General features: G+C 46.1%; 1 protein-coding gene across 1 annotated transcript in view; it reads left to right on the top strand.

The window, feature by feature from the left end:
* Window positions 1-2,240: 2,240 nt before the first annotated feature.
* LOC8023118 (cytochrome P450 3A4) overlaps window positions 2,241-17,992 on the top strand; it is a 33,665-nt gene continuing 17,913 nt past the window's right edge. The window contains exons 1-5 of the mRNA XM_029982789.4: window positions 2,241-2,296; window positions 14,420-14,516; window positions 15,335-15,387; window positions 15,614-15,710; window positions 15,990-16,115. Coding sequence (XP_029838649.2) covers window positions 2,241-2,296; window positions 14,420-14,516; window positions 15,335-15,387; window positions 15,614-15,710; window positions 15,990-16,115 — 429 coding nt within the window. The remainder of the gene's footprint in view (window positions 2,297-14,419; window positions 14,517-15,334; window positions 15,388-15,613; window positions 15,711-15,989; window positions 16,116-17,992) is intronic.

Raw genomic sequence — 17,992 nt, 5'->3', positions numbered from 1 at the left:
CAACTTCCTTCGCGGGGTGGGAGCGTTCGTACTATAAGCTTTACGCGATGCGTGGCTTGTCTGTGACGTCAATGCGACACGCTGGAAGTCGTTTCTACTTGCTCTTTTCGAGAAAAACAAATTCGGTGGCATGAATTGTACGCAGTGTAAGGTAATTTTCAGGCAGTGTAATTGTAGTAGCAGCGAGGCTATACTACAATCGCAGCAGATGTGAAGTCAGTTAAAGCTATGCAGAGATCATCCCAGCTTTTTGGTCTGTGCCATTTTCGGGGTTCGTTCGCTTCGCTATCTTCCGACGCAACGAAGATACGCGTGCTAACCTGTCAATTTCTAAACATTCTGAGTGTGTACACTTCTCAAAGTTGATTTCTTTGATTTCTTCTGGCGAGCAGACGGCACTATACGATGTGGTTTGTGTAGCTTGTTTTTCGCGGAGCTTGGTGTTTACCCGATACAAAACCCTCGAGCTGAATTCTTGTTGTCCCCAGTGGTGTAGTTTTCACCTTAGCCACCAGGGGTACGCCGGTTGGACATGCGCCCCATACGTGGCTCGCATTAAAGGAGCTGTGCAACGATATTCATTTGGAATGTTTTTTTCTGTACACGAGCTTACTGGCACACCAGGGACTCAAGGATACTCACACGCAACGCCATTGGCCAAGAAACTCCTTTGCTGCGGTGTAATTTCAAGGACAAAAGCGATCATTTTCATTCAATCTCTCCTTTGCAAAATTTGATGACGTAACTCGGGGATCGCAGTACACCCAAGTGACGATATTTGAATGCGGTTCATAGATTGGACCCGACCATTGCGTGGGCACTCGACTTGTGCTCGTGACAATTGCTAGCTCGAGAAGCATTCGGGTTGTGACCCGTGTCCAATCGCTGCAACGACGACAACAGCCGAGCCATAACAATGTCTGGAACTCAGCGCGTGTCCTGCGCTTTGCCAACCCCAGCGCGTGGCTATGATCAACACTGGCGGCATATAATCGGCTCCAGATCACGTGGCCGCTTGTTCTGGCTGCGAGTTGAGGGGGTGAACGCTGCTCATTTTTCTTTAACTTTTTCCTGAGTCTTCTATTGCGTGGGGTGAAAAACGAACGCGTGTTTTATAGGTCATTAACGGCAGGGATCCGTTTTAAGCGGTATTTGCGCAAAGTACAAAAATTGTTGCATTGCTCCTTTAACGTCACATCAGCTGCCATTGGGGTGGCCTCTCTGATGCCTCTTCCAATGCGTATTTATTGAGCGGAGGCGGCGGCGGCGTAACCGCGCGCGTTGCGTTGTGGGATTAATCCAACCGAGCGTAACCGCGCCTTGCATTATGGGAAAAATTTCCCGATAAATTTAGCGGAAAAATTTTAGCTAAATTTCTCGCTAAATTTAGCGGAAAATTTTCGCTAAATTTTCTGCTAAATTTAGCGGGAACATTTCTCCGCTAAATTTTTCTCTAAATGGGAGCGGAGGAGGAGGGGAGGGGGAGGAGGTGCATACCCTCCCCTCCTCCTTCTCAAGAGCTGCGCTCTAATTTCGCATTACAGAAAACTCTAAACGTCTTTAAATTTTTTTTCAACAAGAATTCACAATACCCAGCAACGCGTGGTTTATAAACGTTCATGTTCGTTTTATTGAAAATTATCAAAATCGAAAATTGATGCTTTATTCGCAACTTTCTCTAGGAAGTGTATATATTATAACATCCTTACTTACTTACTATTTACTGTTTATTGGCGCAAGGGTATACCTATGGGCCAAAGAGCGCCAGTCTATGGTGAATGCTGTGTTAAATCTCAAAGTTAGTCACTGCTACTATATTGGCTTTAAAGTAATGATGTCAGGCCAGATAGAAATAAAGATGTGAAAAGTTGACGCTGTGAAACTAATGGAGTATCAGATGAGAGAAATGCCGGATGAAAAGGAGTGTGGTTCCGTCTTAGGGAGTTCGACCAGGTTTCTAAGATGTGTGGGTACCTTGGGCACGAGTAGATATGTAGAGCAGAGAGTGTGGTATGGCAGATATCTCATATATTTCCTCATCGATTATAATGTAGCGTAATGGTTATCTCGATTTTTTTTTTGTGTGTGTGACATTACTCTTTTAAGGCAAAGATGAATACAGAGTTCGCATAATGAACATGGAGAGATAATTTTTGTATTATCGGTATCTTTCTCACCCTTTTCTATCTTAAGATTCCATAGAAAAATTGGCCCAATTTGCTGACAAGGGTTCAGTTGACATGTGGGTCCTTGTATGCACAGCGTTGACAGCCGTCACCTTCACGTTGTTCTACTTGTAAGTATATATGCATTCCTTTGGTACAATTAAGCCATGGATGCGCCACCAGCCCATAAGGGCCATAACAAATAACTTCCCAGCACCCCAAAACCACTCCTGATTATCTCAATGCTTGTATGGCGATTTAATCTAAAATAATATTTTCTGATGAAAATGAACGTATCTTGATGCGAGCTTAGCCAAATTTGTTGCGAGTATAACCACGAAGAATACCTTCATGTTTAGTGTTACTGGTACCTCACTAAGCCATTTTTTCCCCCAGAGATTATAATTTTTTTTTCGACAGCTAAGTTCTATTTTTACTTTTTTTTTTAAATAAGACCACCGTGCTTGGTTAGATTACCAGTGTCCTCCATTCTTTCAAGCTGTTTCCCTATTTTGTTTATTGTTGTTGATGTGTTACTGTATCTTCTTGGACTTCTTTTATGTGTATTGTTTTTGTTTTCGCCTGCTGAGCAGTGAAAACGGGTGATAGGGCCAAGTCAGGCAGAATCAGTCTGCCTTTTGCCCTGTCACCCTTAGACTAAATTAAACCTAAATAAATCCAATTCAATGTATTCATTATTATGTGGTGGTTATTTTATTTTGTGTAGAAATAAAAAAAATAATTTAGGAACACTTTGAAAGTATCTTTATTTTACCATGCCGGTTGGAAGAGAAACTCAACCACATGGAAAATTAGATAAATCTACTAAACACAGCACATAGTCTAAATTGAGTATATACAAACAGACTTTCTGAATTGTACCTTGCACCAATCGAAGGAAGGTGTATTTTAAGTTTAAACGAGATACCTCTAATTTAAAGACACCGCATTTTCCTATATTGTATTTCCTTGATCATATTCAAGGAAATATTTGTTGCTGTTAAATTATTTCTATGTGGACATAAATAAACTTTACTCTATAGCTGTGATCATGCTGGCAGGGACCGGTGGACCCATCATTGTTTCTAGCTACTGTAATACGCTTCAAGTGTGTGGGTCGCTCATGCTGTCTGTTTGTAATGGGGCCCGGGAAGGGTGGAAAGAGGGGGGAGGGGGGCTGATATGTGCACGGTAAGCACAACCACACAGTTTAAACCTACGCAGATTGACACATCCCGTGTCCCCCGGTATTTGTCAGCATAATCAAGCTGGTGTAAATTTTGACTTCATAAAATAGCTTTTAGCTAACCCCACGCACCTGTTTCGTCTAGTTAAAACGTAACAAACTGCTTAGCTCAGTCGGTATCACCAACATCATCGTGGATATTATATTTCAATTTCTGTGCCCATAAACAATAATTGTCTGTGATGAGGCAAACCGTAGTGCTTACGGTATCTGGCTGGGAATCACTTAGTCTCAAGTTCAGTCTCCGTTGAGGAGTTATCTTGTACTTCCGTCTTAATAATAGCCCCTACGGGTCTAGCATTACAGTTTTTTTTTGTTGAAACTAACGTATCAGCACATTCTGCGTTAAAATTATGTAGTAACCAATTGAAAATTCTTCTTACTATGCCGGTTAAGAGAGTTTCTCATGCCGCGCGGGAAACCAAACAAACCTACCAAAGACCGCACGTGTTCCAGATTCAAGCGGACGTCCTGTATTACCTCTATTATATGCCTATCCGGGACAGCTGTCATTTCAAGTCGAAAAATATTAGCTCGAAATTGAGCACACCACGTTTTCCCCGCTTGCTTTTGGTACAAAAAACTGTACGGAGTTGCGGAACGCAGCTGTTAAGCTTTAGGTACTAAATGAAATACAGCTTGAAAAATAGAGGCACGGAGTAGCCCGTACCAGGAGGCCTGTGGTGTCGCAATTTTTACGGTATGCACACAATACACACGCAGAACGATACGCAGCGATTTTTATCATTCATAATACTACAGTCAGCTTAAAAACTCTAGCTTAGCGTCAACCACGTCAACGCTTCCCCAATTAGAAAAAAAAAAGCATCTTGCTTTCTAGGCCACCGAATGTTTTTAGAGCTCGTAGGCCAAACCTTCCCGAAAGCTCACCAAAGTTACATATTAGAAAGACGTAGTGAATCAACCGAAATCGTAGAGAATATAGTTGCAATTTGGCGGTTTCATAGGATGATTAAAAACGACTTGTAATTCCTGTGAAGCCGAAGGGTGGACAGACACTCACGAGACACTGGCCGATAATGCAATTCGGTAGGGACGATTGGGACGATTATACAAGGCACTTTCGGGATTCACGGTTGGACGAGCATATCTAGAGGACGGTCGGATGCGAATGCGGGCTCTAAATGAGGTCACTGACACACTTAGATGGTGAGAAAAGCCCACACGACCGGCATCTCGCCGCTCCAGCTCACCGAGACATCGAGACTCTTAGGAACATCCAGAGGGCGCCTCCGTCCTTGCCTCCGTCGCAAACCGGAAGTTAGAGGTGAGGTAGGAAGGTTTTCTTGGCAGAAGAGGAAAAAAGAACGCGCCACTTTTACCAGATACAGGTGCTTGAAGCTAAATACGACAACAGCGCCACCCGTTAGCGACGAGTTAAAACCTGAAAGTTGCTTTATATGGCTACTGCTACAGTCACTGAATGTTACCGGAGTACCGAAACTCCCAGGCTGGAGATGCCGAAATGGCGGCACAATCTGTTTTCGTTACTGTGGTCACCATGAGCTTTTAGAAACCGTGTTTTTGTTTTGGCTGAATAACGAACAGAAAAAGCTATTTCTGTTGTGGATTTCGTTTGAGATTAGAAGAAAATTACAGGAGCGTGATGTTTGCATAAAAGTTTAGTGTACGCGGTTTTGCGACACAATGAATATTGTTTTTATACAGCCATGTCTCGCCGGTGGCTTCAGGTAGCGCGTCCCGACCTGGGTGCGTACCCGTCAAGCTCCTTGATGCAGCGCCCTCCGGCATTCAAACTGTCACGCAGTTCCCCAGCGACTGTCACCAACCACATCAGTCCACGCCATGTCCGACCGCCGCGCAAGTTCAACACCTGCAAGAAAACGCCGCGCTACTTGGGAAACAGGTGGCTGCCCTAAGACAGCGTCATTCACGTGCGCCTGAGTCCCCCGCGAGTGAAGGTCACTCTGCTCATCTGGACAACTTCAACTCTGCTGGTACCACCAAAACTTTGGAACCCCAACGTACCACTGCTCTCCTCCTTGATCATGGTCGAAGGAAAACGCCTGCGGCACTTAGTAGGAACGACCGGTCAAGTGCCCAACCACACAGGTCACTTATTTTTTATCGTCTAAAGGAACACCAAGGTTTCATTCCTTGTGGACACGGGAGCACAAGTCAGCGTGATACCACCTTCCTCGCAGGACCGGAAGTTTAAAAGCAACATATCTAACCTTCAGGCTTCAAGCAATAAATCAGTCCAGCATTACCATGTACGGACAGAAATCGTTGACGCTTGATTTTGGCGTTCACAATTTTTCCGGTGGATTTTTCTTGTTTCCGATGTAAATAGCCCTGCTTTGGGGGCCGTTCTTTTATCCTTCTTTGGTCTGCAGGTAAACATGTGCAACTCCCAGCTCTCTGATCTTGCGACTCGTCTGGCTGTAGGAAGAATAGTCGCTGCTCTACCTCGCCCACCATTCCCAACACATCTGAACAACATCTATATGAGAACCCTTTGAAAGAATTTCCTGATCTCACTCGGCCGTGCAATGTAATACGTTCTTTGAAGCACCAAGTTACTCACCACATTGTCACCACCGGATCATCGATCCACGCTCGCGATCTCCGACCATACCTCGGCAAATCTCACTCATGAAGCCACTCACTCACCCTCACTCACTTTCATCCTCACAGGTGAGGGGGGGGGGGGGGGGCGAGGGAGTTTCTGAACCCCAAAAATTCATAAATGTGAGGGTGAGTGAGGACCGTGAGGTCGTGAGGGGTGTGAGGGCCATGAGTGTGTGAGGGGTATGAGGGCCGTGAGGGCGGTGAGTGCGTGAGGGGCGTGAGGGCCATGAGTGCCTGTGGGGCGTGAAGGCGTGAGGGCTGTGAGGACCGTGAGTGCGTGAGGGGTGTGAGGGCCGTGAGGGTGTGAGTGCGTGAGGGGCGTGAGGGTGAATGAAGGGCTGAAGCTGAGTGTGGTGGTGAGTGAGGGGCAGAGGGTGAGTGTAGCTGTGAGGGTGAGGGAGGGGCTGAAGTGAGTGTGGCTGTGAGGGTGAGGATGAGTGAAAGCGATCTAAAATGTCGACCTCTGTCTCCGACTAGCACCAGAACGACTCAAGATCGCGAGGAAACAGTTTGATCTTAATGCAGGAGCCTAGGGATTATCCGACCATCTACCAGCTCTTGGTCTTCACCAGTGGATATGGTACCGAAAGTCACAACAGGCGATTGGTGCCAGTGCGGGGATTATGCGGCTCTAAATAACGGCACAGTGGCCGACACGTTCCCGGTACCTATTTTCTCAAAAATCGACTTCGTCAAGGCATATTCTCAAATACCTGTGAAGCCAATGAAATCTCCAAGACGGCAATAATCGCACCTTTCGGTTGGTACGAATTCGTCCGAATGCCGTTTGGACTCCGAAATGCCGCACAGACATTTCAGCGGTTTATTAACCAGGTCACACGGGGATTGCATTTTTGCTATGCATACTTAGACGACCTTCTGGTAGCAAGTAAGACAAAAGAACAACACCTGGAACATCTTCAGCTTCTTCTCACACGATTGAGAGACAACGGCATCGTCATTAATTATGCTAGATGCTTATTCGGCGTATCTGAATTGTCTTTTCTGGGCCATCGTCTTGACGGTTCAGGAGTGAAACCATTCTTTGACAAGGTTGAGGCGATTACCGCTTTCCCAAAGCCAACAAACGTAAAACAACTGCGAGAATTTCTCGGGCTCAGCAATATTGTCGCGAATGGAAAAGCGGCTCAACAAATGTAAACTGAAAATTAAGCTTTAATCGGCGAACTTGTGCCAAACAAATTAAAGAACGAGCGTCCAGACAGCAGAAAGGAGGGTGGCGATCTGGCAGCGTAACAGCAAGCGAGCGGAAGACTGACTAGACAAGGCCGCGGGCAGCTCCTTATCTAGTGTGCGTCCCCATCTCGAAAATTCGGCCCAAAAGCTTCGAGGAGTGCGTGTTCGAGATGAGAATGAACAGGCACTTTCTAAAAAAAGAAAGCACGATGAAATGATAAAAGTTACGTCCCGCGTAAGAATAAACGGAAATCTTCTGGAAATCCGTGACCCGAGCGTTGCTTGCTCGGTTCTGTGCGCGGATCCCCCTTCAAAAGCGCGTCGTCTCGATGCAACGCGAAAGGAAAACAAAAAAGGCTGATAAAAAATACGGTGAGACGAGATAAACATGCAGCCTCAGAGTGCTAACGCCCGTAGAACGGCTTGAGTCGAACTACGTGAACCGCTTCGGGTCGTGGCTGGCGGCGTCGAGAAGGTCGGGTTCCGTCGAAGAGCACCTCGTAGTTCAAGTTCCCAAGGCGGCGAACGACCTTGTATATAGGGTCCAAAGTATCGTTTTAACAATTTCTCGCTGAGGCTGCGGCGGCGAATAGGCGTCCACACCCACACCCTGTCTCCGGGCTGGAACTCCACGTCGCGGCGAATAACGTTCTACCGGCCAGCGTCGATATGTTGTTGGTCCTTTACCCGGAGGCGGACTAGCTGGCATACCTCTTGTGCCCGTTGGGGGATCATCTGGGCGTCGTCAGCGCCGTCGTCCATCGGGTCGTGGGGATGCATGGCGTCGAGCATCGTCGTGCACCTTTCTGCCGTGCACCAGCTGAAAAGGTGTAATCCCAGTGGTCTCTTGAAAGGCCGTGTTGTACGCAAACGTGACGTAGGGCAGCACCTCATCCCAAGCCTTGTGCTCCACGTCCAGGTACATCGAGATCATATTGGTGATGGTCTTGTTTAATCGCTCCGTCAGTCCCTTGGTCTGCGTGTGGTATGCCATGGTTCGACAGCGGTCGGTGTGGCTCAGGCGGAGTATCCCTTGTGTCAGTTGCGCCATGAACCATGAGCCACGGTCCGTAATCAAGACTTGAGGAGAGCTGTGTCGGACGGACGACGGACTCGACAAAGAAATTGGCTACTTCCACAACTGTTTCTGACGGGAGCGCTTTTGTCTGGGCGTATCGGGTGAGATAATCAGTTGCCACGATTATTCAACGGGTTCCCTTCGTCGATGGCGGGAAAGGTCAAAGTAGATCCATTCCAATCTGCTGGAACGGTGCAGTCGGGGCGCGATCGGCTGCAGGAGGCCTGCCGGCTTCGTCGGCGGTTTCTTCTGTCACTGGCTCTCGTGGCACGATGTTGTGTAGAGATGGACAGTCTTCGGGAGCTTGTGGCAGTATAGCACTTCTCACGGGTCCTTGCGAGATTCCTGCTGTAGCGAAGGTGACTAGATGTCGGGTCGTCATGGCAGGCTTGGAAGGCAGGCTTAGCCGCACGGCGAATGTTGATAGGGCACGTGAAAGGACATCGGGAATCGTTCCCCCACGTCCCTACAAGTGGTCGATCAGTGCGCGCAGTTCAGAATCATCCCGTTGGAGCGCTGCCATGCCGTTAACACTCACTTAGCCAACAAAGCGATCGTCGTGGGGGGATCGGTGGCCGAGTGGTTTAGCTCACACCAGCTCGGAGCACGTGGAGCGAAAGCTCGCGCTGCAGAACCCAGGGATCCTGGGTTCGAGCCCCACCCCTGCCCGTTTCGATCTGGATGAGCATCGTACCGGCGTGCGGTCGTGTATCACTACTGCGTGGTGCACGTTAAAGACCCCAGGCTAGCGGCTGTACCGCACTGGCTAAATTTCTCATCTACAGCTGGGAGACTCGTCGCCCCTGTGAGGCAGACCAAGTTCTAGGCTGTATAAACACACACACAACCCAATTTTTTTAAAGCGATCGTCGCAGTTCTCGTCTTTGGCGCAGCCGGTAGCTGACTGGACAAAGACCCTGGGCAGGCAGTCGGCGTCGCTGTGTTTTCAGCCTGACTTGTAGACCACGGTCACGTCGTATACTGTTGCAGTCGAAGGCTCCATCAAGTGAGGCGTCTCGATGGACCCTTCAGGCTCGTTAACCAGCATAGCGAGTGGTGGTCGGTGACCACTCGAAAACGGCCCCCGTATAAGTACGAACGGAATTTCATGATGGCTCAGACGACGGCCAGATATTCCCTCTCGATCGTCAAGTAATCTTGTTCCGCGTTCGACAACGTCCGACTAGCCTAACTAGGCAATCACGCGCTAGGTACCCCCTTGTCGTTGGACCAGTACCGCGCCAAGTCATGTTTTGCTGGCATCCATGGGGACGTCTGTTTCGGCTGGTTGATCTAATTGGCCAAGAATCGGTGGCGACTGGAGTCGTCTCTTTAGCTCGTCGAATCCCTGTTGTTCTTCTGACAATTCGAAGGTCACGGCGTCTTTTGTGGGTTGTGTGAGCGGTGCAGAAAGCTTGGCGAAATCCTGAACGAACCGCCTGTAGTACGCACAAAATCTCATATATCTTCGGACGGCCTTCTCGACGGTGGGCGGTGGAAATGCCGCTACGGCACGAGTCTTTTCGGGGTCAGGATGAACATCTTCGTTGCTCACAACGTGGCCTAAGAACTCCAGTTTGCCTTAGGTGAACCGACACTTCGTCGGCTGGATTGTGTGTCCGGCGGTCCTCACTGCTTGAAGAACGGCCCGAAGGCGTCGCAAGTGCTCGTCGAAGTTTACCGAGAATACCACGACGTCGTCCAGGTAAACGAGACTGCTCTGCCATTTGAGGCCTGCCAGTACGGTCTCCATGACACGCTGGAAAGTTGCTGGCCCAGTGCACTGTCCGAAGGGCATCATCTTGAATTCGTACAGTCCATCGGGCGTGATGAAGGCAGCCTTTTCTCGGTCCCGTTCGTCAATTTCTGCCTGCTAGAAGCCACTCTTTAGGGCCGTCAGAAGTAGTGGGAATGGCGGAATGGCGCAGCCGGTCCAGTGTGTCGTCGATGCGGGGGAGCGGATACACGTCTTTCTTCGTCACCGCGTTGATCCGCCGGTAACCTACGCAGAATTGAAGCGTTCCGTCCTTCTTTTTCACCTGGACGACTGGAGAGGTCACGGGCTGCTTGAAGGCAAGATGGTATCGCCGTTGAGCATTTCTTTCACTTGTTCTTGAATGGCCTCTCTTTCCTTTGGGGACACCCGATACGCACTAACCTTGTGTCAATGACATTTAAATAGGGCAGGACCTGGCATGACGTCATGCCCAGCGACGCCGGAAAAACATTCAATCCCAGACTGCTTTGCGCACCGACGCGCTCTTATACAACCTAAATCCAACCAAGGCTCCCATGGTCCATGGACTGCTCGCCGCTCGGTCAACTGCGTTAGGGTTAGACTATACGCCTGCTCTGTGCCTGCGGTCTGCTTCGTCTGCTCGCCTTCGCGGCTGGGTTTCGATAAGATGGGCGCACCAAAAGAAGCTTTGGTGCGAACTTGCATTCTCATCATGGCAAAAGGAAACCAACACCTTCTGGAAGCAGGGACTTTCTCAACCTGCGGTGCCAATCTCTGCGTTCGTGCGCACGACGACTGACATGCTCGCTTTCCAAAACCGCGCGGCGCGGAGACGAGAGCGTCCTATACACACCGACTTCCTACGCTGGTCAGGCAAATGTTGGGCTCCAAATCTGGCCTGTTCGACACTGATTATGTGGACGCCGACATGGAAGTATGCGGCAAACACTCACGTTGCCACGGCAATGCCATGGCAACGCGTATGTTTGCCCCATATTTTCATGGCGGCGTCCGTTCACTGAGTTTGGAAAATTGCCTGAAAATGTAATAAAAAATGAAAAGCTTTGTAAAAAAAAATACAGGAAATGAATCGCCTCACTAGCCGAGAGAATAGGAAGGCAATTCGTGGCCACGCCTACTTCCCTTCCACTTCCCTCGTGCATAGTGAATACGGACTCCACCTCCTGCCCATTATAACCTCCTTGCTTCGCGCTTTTTTGTTTTAAACACGGAATATATTTTATCAGTAGGTTTTTTTTTTAAATGATGAAATCATCATGAACGAGGGTCACGAAAAATGGACACACTGGGAGCCTTACATACTTCAGGGTTATATGCATAATCTTCGAGCCCCAGCGGGGGTCGAACCTGCGTCGGTGCGTTAGCCCTCGGACACTACAGCGAACTGCGTAGCGCAGTATCCCTGGAAGGATTGGGCTCCGGCAGAACGTGAGCGGTGTGACGTCATACAATGTGTCCGCTCTCCTCATTGACGTCACGCATTACGCGAGAGCCATGCAAGAGCAGTGCGGAGCGTTCTTTCGCTAGGTATCGCCCTGGCTAATATCTGCGGTGCACAACTAAAAAACTGCCACAAACCACGCAGAGTCTGGCTTGTGCTAGTGTCTCGCACGCCTCTGAGGCCCGCCGGACGCAATCTCACTTCCCTGCGTAAAGTTGGTGGCATGGTCGAGGGAACGAATTTTATCTTTAACGGGAGAGCGTTTAGGTGCTCGTGTCGCGAAAATGCCGGCGTCGGCGTCGCTGGGACCAAAAAAGATCCCATAATGCAACTGCGCGCAGTCATGTGTGACGTCACGACCCTATCGACCCGCTAAATTTGGCGGAAAAAGTTTCCGCTAAATTTAGCGGAAACTTTTTCCCGCCAAATTTAGCGAAACGTTTGCCGCCACATTTATCGAAAATTTTTCCCGCCAAATAGAGCGAGCAATTTTCCCACCAGATTTAGCGGAAAACTTTCCCGCCAAATATAGCGGAACTTTTATCCGACAAATTTGGCGCCAACCTTTACTCGAAAACATGTGGCACGTGACGCTGCCTACTATACCACGCACACACGCTTGCACGGCTCAGGAACGAGCGCGGGTTAATTATGAGGCTTTGCGAACGGGGCCCGATAACGCTACCGCCTTCCACTCTTAAAGGCGAAGCTTAAGCGTCCCCCAATTTTTTTTTCCTTTTCATTCAAATGAGGACATTTCGGTGTGCATACTGTTGTTTATCTGAGATTAGTATATACATAATATTTTTTCCCCTTTTCTGTGTTTTTCTGCTTGCCATGCCCCACCCCGAAGAGAGTACCGACTTGATCGTAACGGCTTTTAAGACCGAAAGAGGATATCTGCAACTGGGTGGCCTGTGGCTAGTATTCCCCTCACCTGTTCTAGTTTCATGAGAAGTTCGAGCCTCATTGGGATGGTCGACTCAAAAAGAAGATATATTAAAATGATCGCTCCGAGAACCTTCTCAGCGTAGATCTGCTGAGGTCATCCTCTCCTCACAGCGCTGCTGCCATGTGAGGGGATGAGTGAGAAACTTTCTGCGTCTTGTGCAAGCGAGTTGAGCTCAAATTCGTCCCCAACTTAGGGCTGGTTCCGGTCATTATGTGCTCACAGACTTCGAAGAAGAAATTCCTGGCGGCGGACCAGACGCTACTTCACGGAGATTTCCGTTGGAGAAAAACACAACATTTAGACAGTCAGAGCTAAAAAGAAAGCTAGGCAAAACTAAAAATAGTATTCAGTTAAAAAAAAATAATAAGAAAAAGCTACAATGCATCTTTTTTTTCTTTCTGGTCTGCGTTGCTTCTGGGTTTGGTTCTCTCAAATTATTATACTATGTTCCCTCCTGTGTAATGCCCGTGAAGACCTTTAAGGTAAATAAATAAATAAATGCCACGAAAGCCTCCTACCTCTAAAACGTGTTTCCCAAAGCACTTTATTGCGTTATTTTCTCCCTAAAAATAAAGTATACATCCCCTCCGCCAAAATGTTGTGCTAGCGGTGCAGACCAGACGCCAATATTTCAGAACAGTTGTCTTGCTCAAACGTTATACGTGTAAAGTTTAATGAGAAAATGGGGCTCTTCGGTACTCAATCAACCGCACATTTTCGTGTGCTCTGGTGGCAATAATTTTCCCATGGAGAATATTCGAAAATCGCTTCCAACTCTCGAATAAATATAATAGTTCGTTATAAAACTAATATTGGCATCTGGTTTCAACTGCAGGCGCTGTATTTGGGCGGAAACTGAGCATTTTAACAAGCCTAGTTTATTAGGGTGTTGAAAAAAAACTATTTTTGTATTGGGGGAGGAGGGGGGGGGGGGCTACTGTACATTGAAACGTGTTTGACTCTGAACGTCAAAATATGACCAATCAAAACTGCCTTACCTTCATTCAGTGCTGATGTACGATCGGTTTTACACCTGAAGCAACTTTCACGAGAGCTCCAATTGTGCAACGCTTCGAGCATACTTATGATATTGTTTATACTTATTATCGAGATATGTGGTAGAATTTGGAGAGTGCAGCTTTTAAAATGAAAAATCTACGTCTCCTCGAAGGCAATTGAGATTTGCGGTCTTGCTATATAAAAACACCCGAGTCTCAAATGCTGGCGAACCCATTATCACAGTTCACACGACAAGTTAATCCAACGATTAATTATGGTGGCATGTTATTAAAAACGTGCGACGACCAGGGACTCCTGTGTTTTTGCTTACGATACACTATTTGAATGCCACGCCCGAGTATGCTAGAACGCGTTCCCGTGTTGTTTCACTCCTAGTTTGTTTTCTGCCCCAAACAACTGGGCTGTAATTTTTTTTTATTATTTATTCTGGGGAGGCACGTATGAGCAAGCGATGAAAACAATGTTTGATCTTGAGGTCTGCCTTTTCGAATGCGTGTAAATTTAAATAGTTTTTAGGCGACTTTTGTTTTGATATGCTCTTTCGTTATTGCAGAATGGCGAATCTACAGCTCTCTATCGCGAACACTGCTATCTAGAAGCCGCAGTTCTCATTAAGCTAAGGCCGAGCAGGCCGCTCAAAAAGAGTGACCCCACGGTGCGAGGTCGAGGTGCCACCGAGTAGCGCCGTCTCTCAAAAAGTACACCTGCAGAAATATGTCATAGTTTTAGAGCATGCAGACATCGATTAATTACTTTCCTATCAAGTAGTGTGCCTTTATATAAAAAAAAAAGACTTTACAGAGCATGCTACAGCGTTACTGAGAACACGATTTGCGTTCTGTATGGGGAGACAAAACCTGCAAGTATAGGGCTAAACACTTAATATTAACTTTCGAAAGCATTGCAGAATGTTGTTTTTAAGGTATAAAATAAATGATGTTTAAACAGGCGGAGACGGCAGCGATTTTCCTTGTTCAAGAACACTGGAATACCTGGTCCGGCACCTAGTCTGTTCACCGGAAACATATCTGAGCTCATTGAAAAGGTAAATGTCCAACGATCTCACAAGTAGAAGCCATGTAACAGAAGACTGTCTTGCGGAGTGTACGTTCGTTTCCTTAATATTTATCTCGTGTTGTGCTACACTGGTTTCAGTCGGAATCGATTAGTCATCAATTGATTCGTGATTTATTATAAAGCTATTGTTAGAACCTTGTATTCAGCAACCAGCTTTGAGATAGGAATTATCTAGGAGGGGGTTCTTCTTCCAATAACATTGTTTGGTTCAGTATAAAATGAAAGTTTCACTGGATAACTGCCTAAATGGACGGACGATACTCTTCACAAAAGCCTCTAATTATGTTTAATGTTTGTAGACTTGTTGTTCCCTTCCAAATTTTAGGCGACACCAAGTGTGTCACTGAATATTTTCACCTGGTGACACTTGCTGAATAAGGTGATGATTTTATGTAAACACCTGATGTGGTTGCATCGAGATAAATATAACAAGAGGAGGTGTACAAGTACCAAAATAAGTGCCTAAAAGGTGATGAAGAAAAGGGAGGAAAGGCACAATGTACTGGCCCAAGCTGACCTGTACTCGCCTTCATAGCAAAAGTAAAGGCGGCATCTTGCTGTTGATGTTTAAGGCGGCTTTGGAAGATACAGACATACAAAAATAAACCAGTGTGGACAATCGGTTTTTCATGTCATTTGGTGTATCATTACCATGGCTGTGAATGCTTAGTCGTTAAGAGTATGGCACCAAAGACATGCGCGGAACACCTATTCGATACATCCCAGAGTGGTTTTCTCGATTGTAAGAATGAGTTTTTGTCTCGCTAACTTCCTGTCGTGTTCCAGGGAGCAGTGCGTTTGTTCGAAGAATGGGTTAATAAGTACGGAGACATAGTAGGGTAAGCTGTACTTTTTCAAACAAATATTGTTATAGCAGATTAACCCTAATTTAGGCCACAAACGACTCGATACGTAAAAACAATACTTGCTTTTGATGTTGTACAATCAGTTGTCAAGATATCAATGTGACAATCACGACTTTTGATGGATATAAGCTTAAGAAAAAAGCGGTTTAAACATGAAATGTCTTTGCTTTCTTCTCTCCTGCGCTGAAAACGGGCGCAGGTTTTACAATGGAGTCACGCCCATGCTTATTGTAAAAGATTTGGATTTGATCATGAAGATTCAGATAAAGGATTTCGGCAACTTTCACGGTAGGGGGGTGAGTTACAAAAAACGGTTTAACCGTCTCTTCAACTATTCTTTGCTAACTTACTATTTTTGTTCACTGCATTTAGGTGAATAACGCGATGTCTATATATGTTTAAACACGTTCAAGTATAGGCGTCCTTCTGTACGACTTCCACCCATCAAAAAATGAGGATAAACAAAATTGCATTTCCTAAATTTGCATAGAAATTCGTAAAGGGATATAAAAATACTCTATTGGGGACTTGTGGACATATGTGCTTAGTAGTTTACATGAGCTTCACGCCTACAGGTCACAGCAAAAATTCTCAGGGAACACCAAAAAAGCAAGCTCAAGTTAATTTATGTAGATGGAGATCGGTGGAAGGAGATGAGAAGTCTCCTGACCCCCGCCTTCACCTCCAGCAACATGAAAAAAGTGAGTGTCATAGTTTCGCCAAACCTGTATAATCGGACTTCTGGGCTATGGAAAGTTCTTGTCTAAACTTTCGGACGATAATTGCAGTAATAAGCGTAATTCTTAAAAGTGCACGCAAACCAAGTTGATACAGAAGGATATTCTACTAGGTGATCACGACAGTATGTGAGTTTATAAACAATTGCCATGAGCCAATATTTAACACATACCACAGGGAGCCAAATGTATACGTGAAAGTGTGTAAACGCTTTCACAATACCACAATCAAGCTAATTTATATTTTATGTTAATAACTGGCTTCCGCGTTTGCTATGGGCGCATTATTTCATCAATGAAATGTAACCTCCGTCTTGGCGCTTTGTGCACTCTAAGCGTCGCAGACATTTGAGCAAAGCTCCGAGAACGGCACCGCAAGCAGACAGGGACTAAGAGTATCGTCTGCTCCTGCACGGACGCTGGACTGACTTCGGAGCCAGTGCGAGGTTTTGAGGAACAGCGTCTCAACTCGTCGAGAACTGGAATGAATGGAATGCGCCAGTGCAGCGAACTTGTAATTTTCGGTGAAATTGAATGCTCTAGATTCTTATAATAATCTTTATTTTCCATTTTCAATGGTGGAGGCCGAGAAATAAAGCCGCACGAAACGCCTTGACAAGGTCTCGGCCCCAAATTGCATTCTGCCGCAGTGACAAGGCGAGAGAGATAAGAGACAAACACACACACACAGCAAAAACATTAGTCGTCTACAACAAAATGGCACGTCAACGCACGCAATTCTTTTATGCTGATAGTGTCAACGTGAACATCACTGTGAATAAAACAATTAAGCAGTTTAGGTAATCTGTAGCATAACATTTCTTTTCCTAGGTTTAATCGGCAACTAGGTACATTCCAGTATATTCAGGGTTTCGAAATTGATAATTGGGAACGCGCTGGTTTAAACCCGACAGTTCAATTATGTAAGTTGGTTACTGCACAATTCATGTTTATACTTTGTAGAAGCCCTATAATTATACATGTTGTAGATACTTAATATATTATACAATCTGAGCAGGTTTTCATTATGCGAGCAGAACGGCACATGAGCAATTGTACGTAACATTTGTTTTTAGAGTAAATATATCATCTTAAGATTTGTTGCCGTGGTAGTACCCCAAACAAGGTGGCAGTAATTTAAATGAGCAAAAAATATAGATTTATACAGTAATAATTTAACCGACCTCGGATATAGATATCGATTCCGATATACCAGACTTACAACCTTTGCTAGTTTATTTTATAAATGCTCAATATGATGGTCCCATGACATGTTTTGTGAAAACACAACGCCAAGCGTTTTGAATGACTCAACCAATTCAATATTTACCGAGTTTATAACATGTGTTCTAATGGAGAAATAACTTTATTTTTGCCTAAATATCATAGCATTTGTTTTATTAGTATTTATTTTTAAAGCGTTCTCATCGGTCCATACTCCTAATTTATCTTGTACTGTGTTGGCCATAGATATAAGTTGATGTGCCTTATCAGCAGTAAAAAGAAGCGTCGCATCGTCAGCATATATAACAAATTTAGTTGTCTGGTGAATGTTCACAATATCATTGACATAAACGTTAAAAAGGAAAGGTCCTAAAATACTGCCTTGAGGTACGCCCGATATTACCGAACACTCCTGAACTAGTTGATTCAGTTTAGGCGAATCGAACAGATTTAAAGGCAGCTACACTCTAAGGAAAAGGAAAGCGCGACTTGGTTCATTTTGGGAGCAATGGCGCTGCAACCACCATCAGTCCCTTGGGGGACTAACGGGGATGAGAGCAATGGTTCCGCCCCTCCCGTTAGCCCATCAAAGTTAGAGCCCCAGGACTAACCTTTGC

This window comes from Ixodes scapularis, unplaced genomic scaffold (genome assembly GCF_016920785.2).
Source record: "Ixodes scapularis isolate PalLabHiFi unplaced genomic scaffold, ASM1692078v2 PGA_scaffold6__148_contigs__length_123643588, whole genome shotgun sequence".
In the NCBI taxonomy this organism is placed as follows: Eukaryota; Metazoa; Arthropoda; class Arachnida; order Ixodida; family Ixodidae; genus Ixodes; species Ixodes scapularis.
This window is presented reverse-complemented; position numbering and strand designations above follow the sequence as displayed.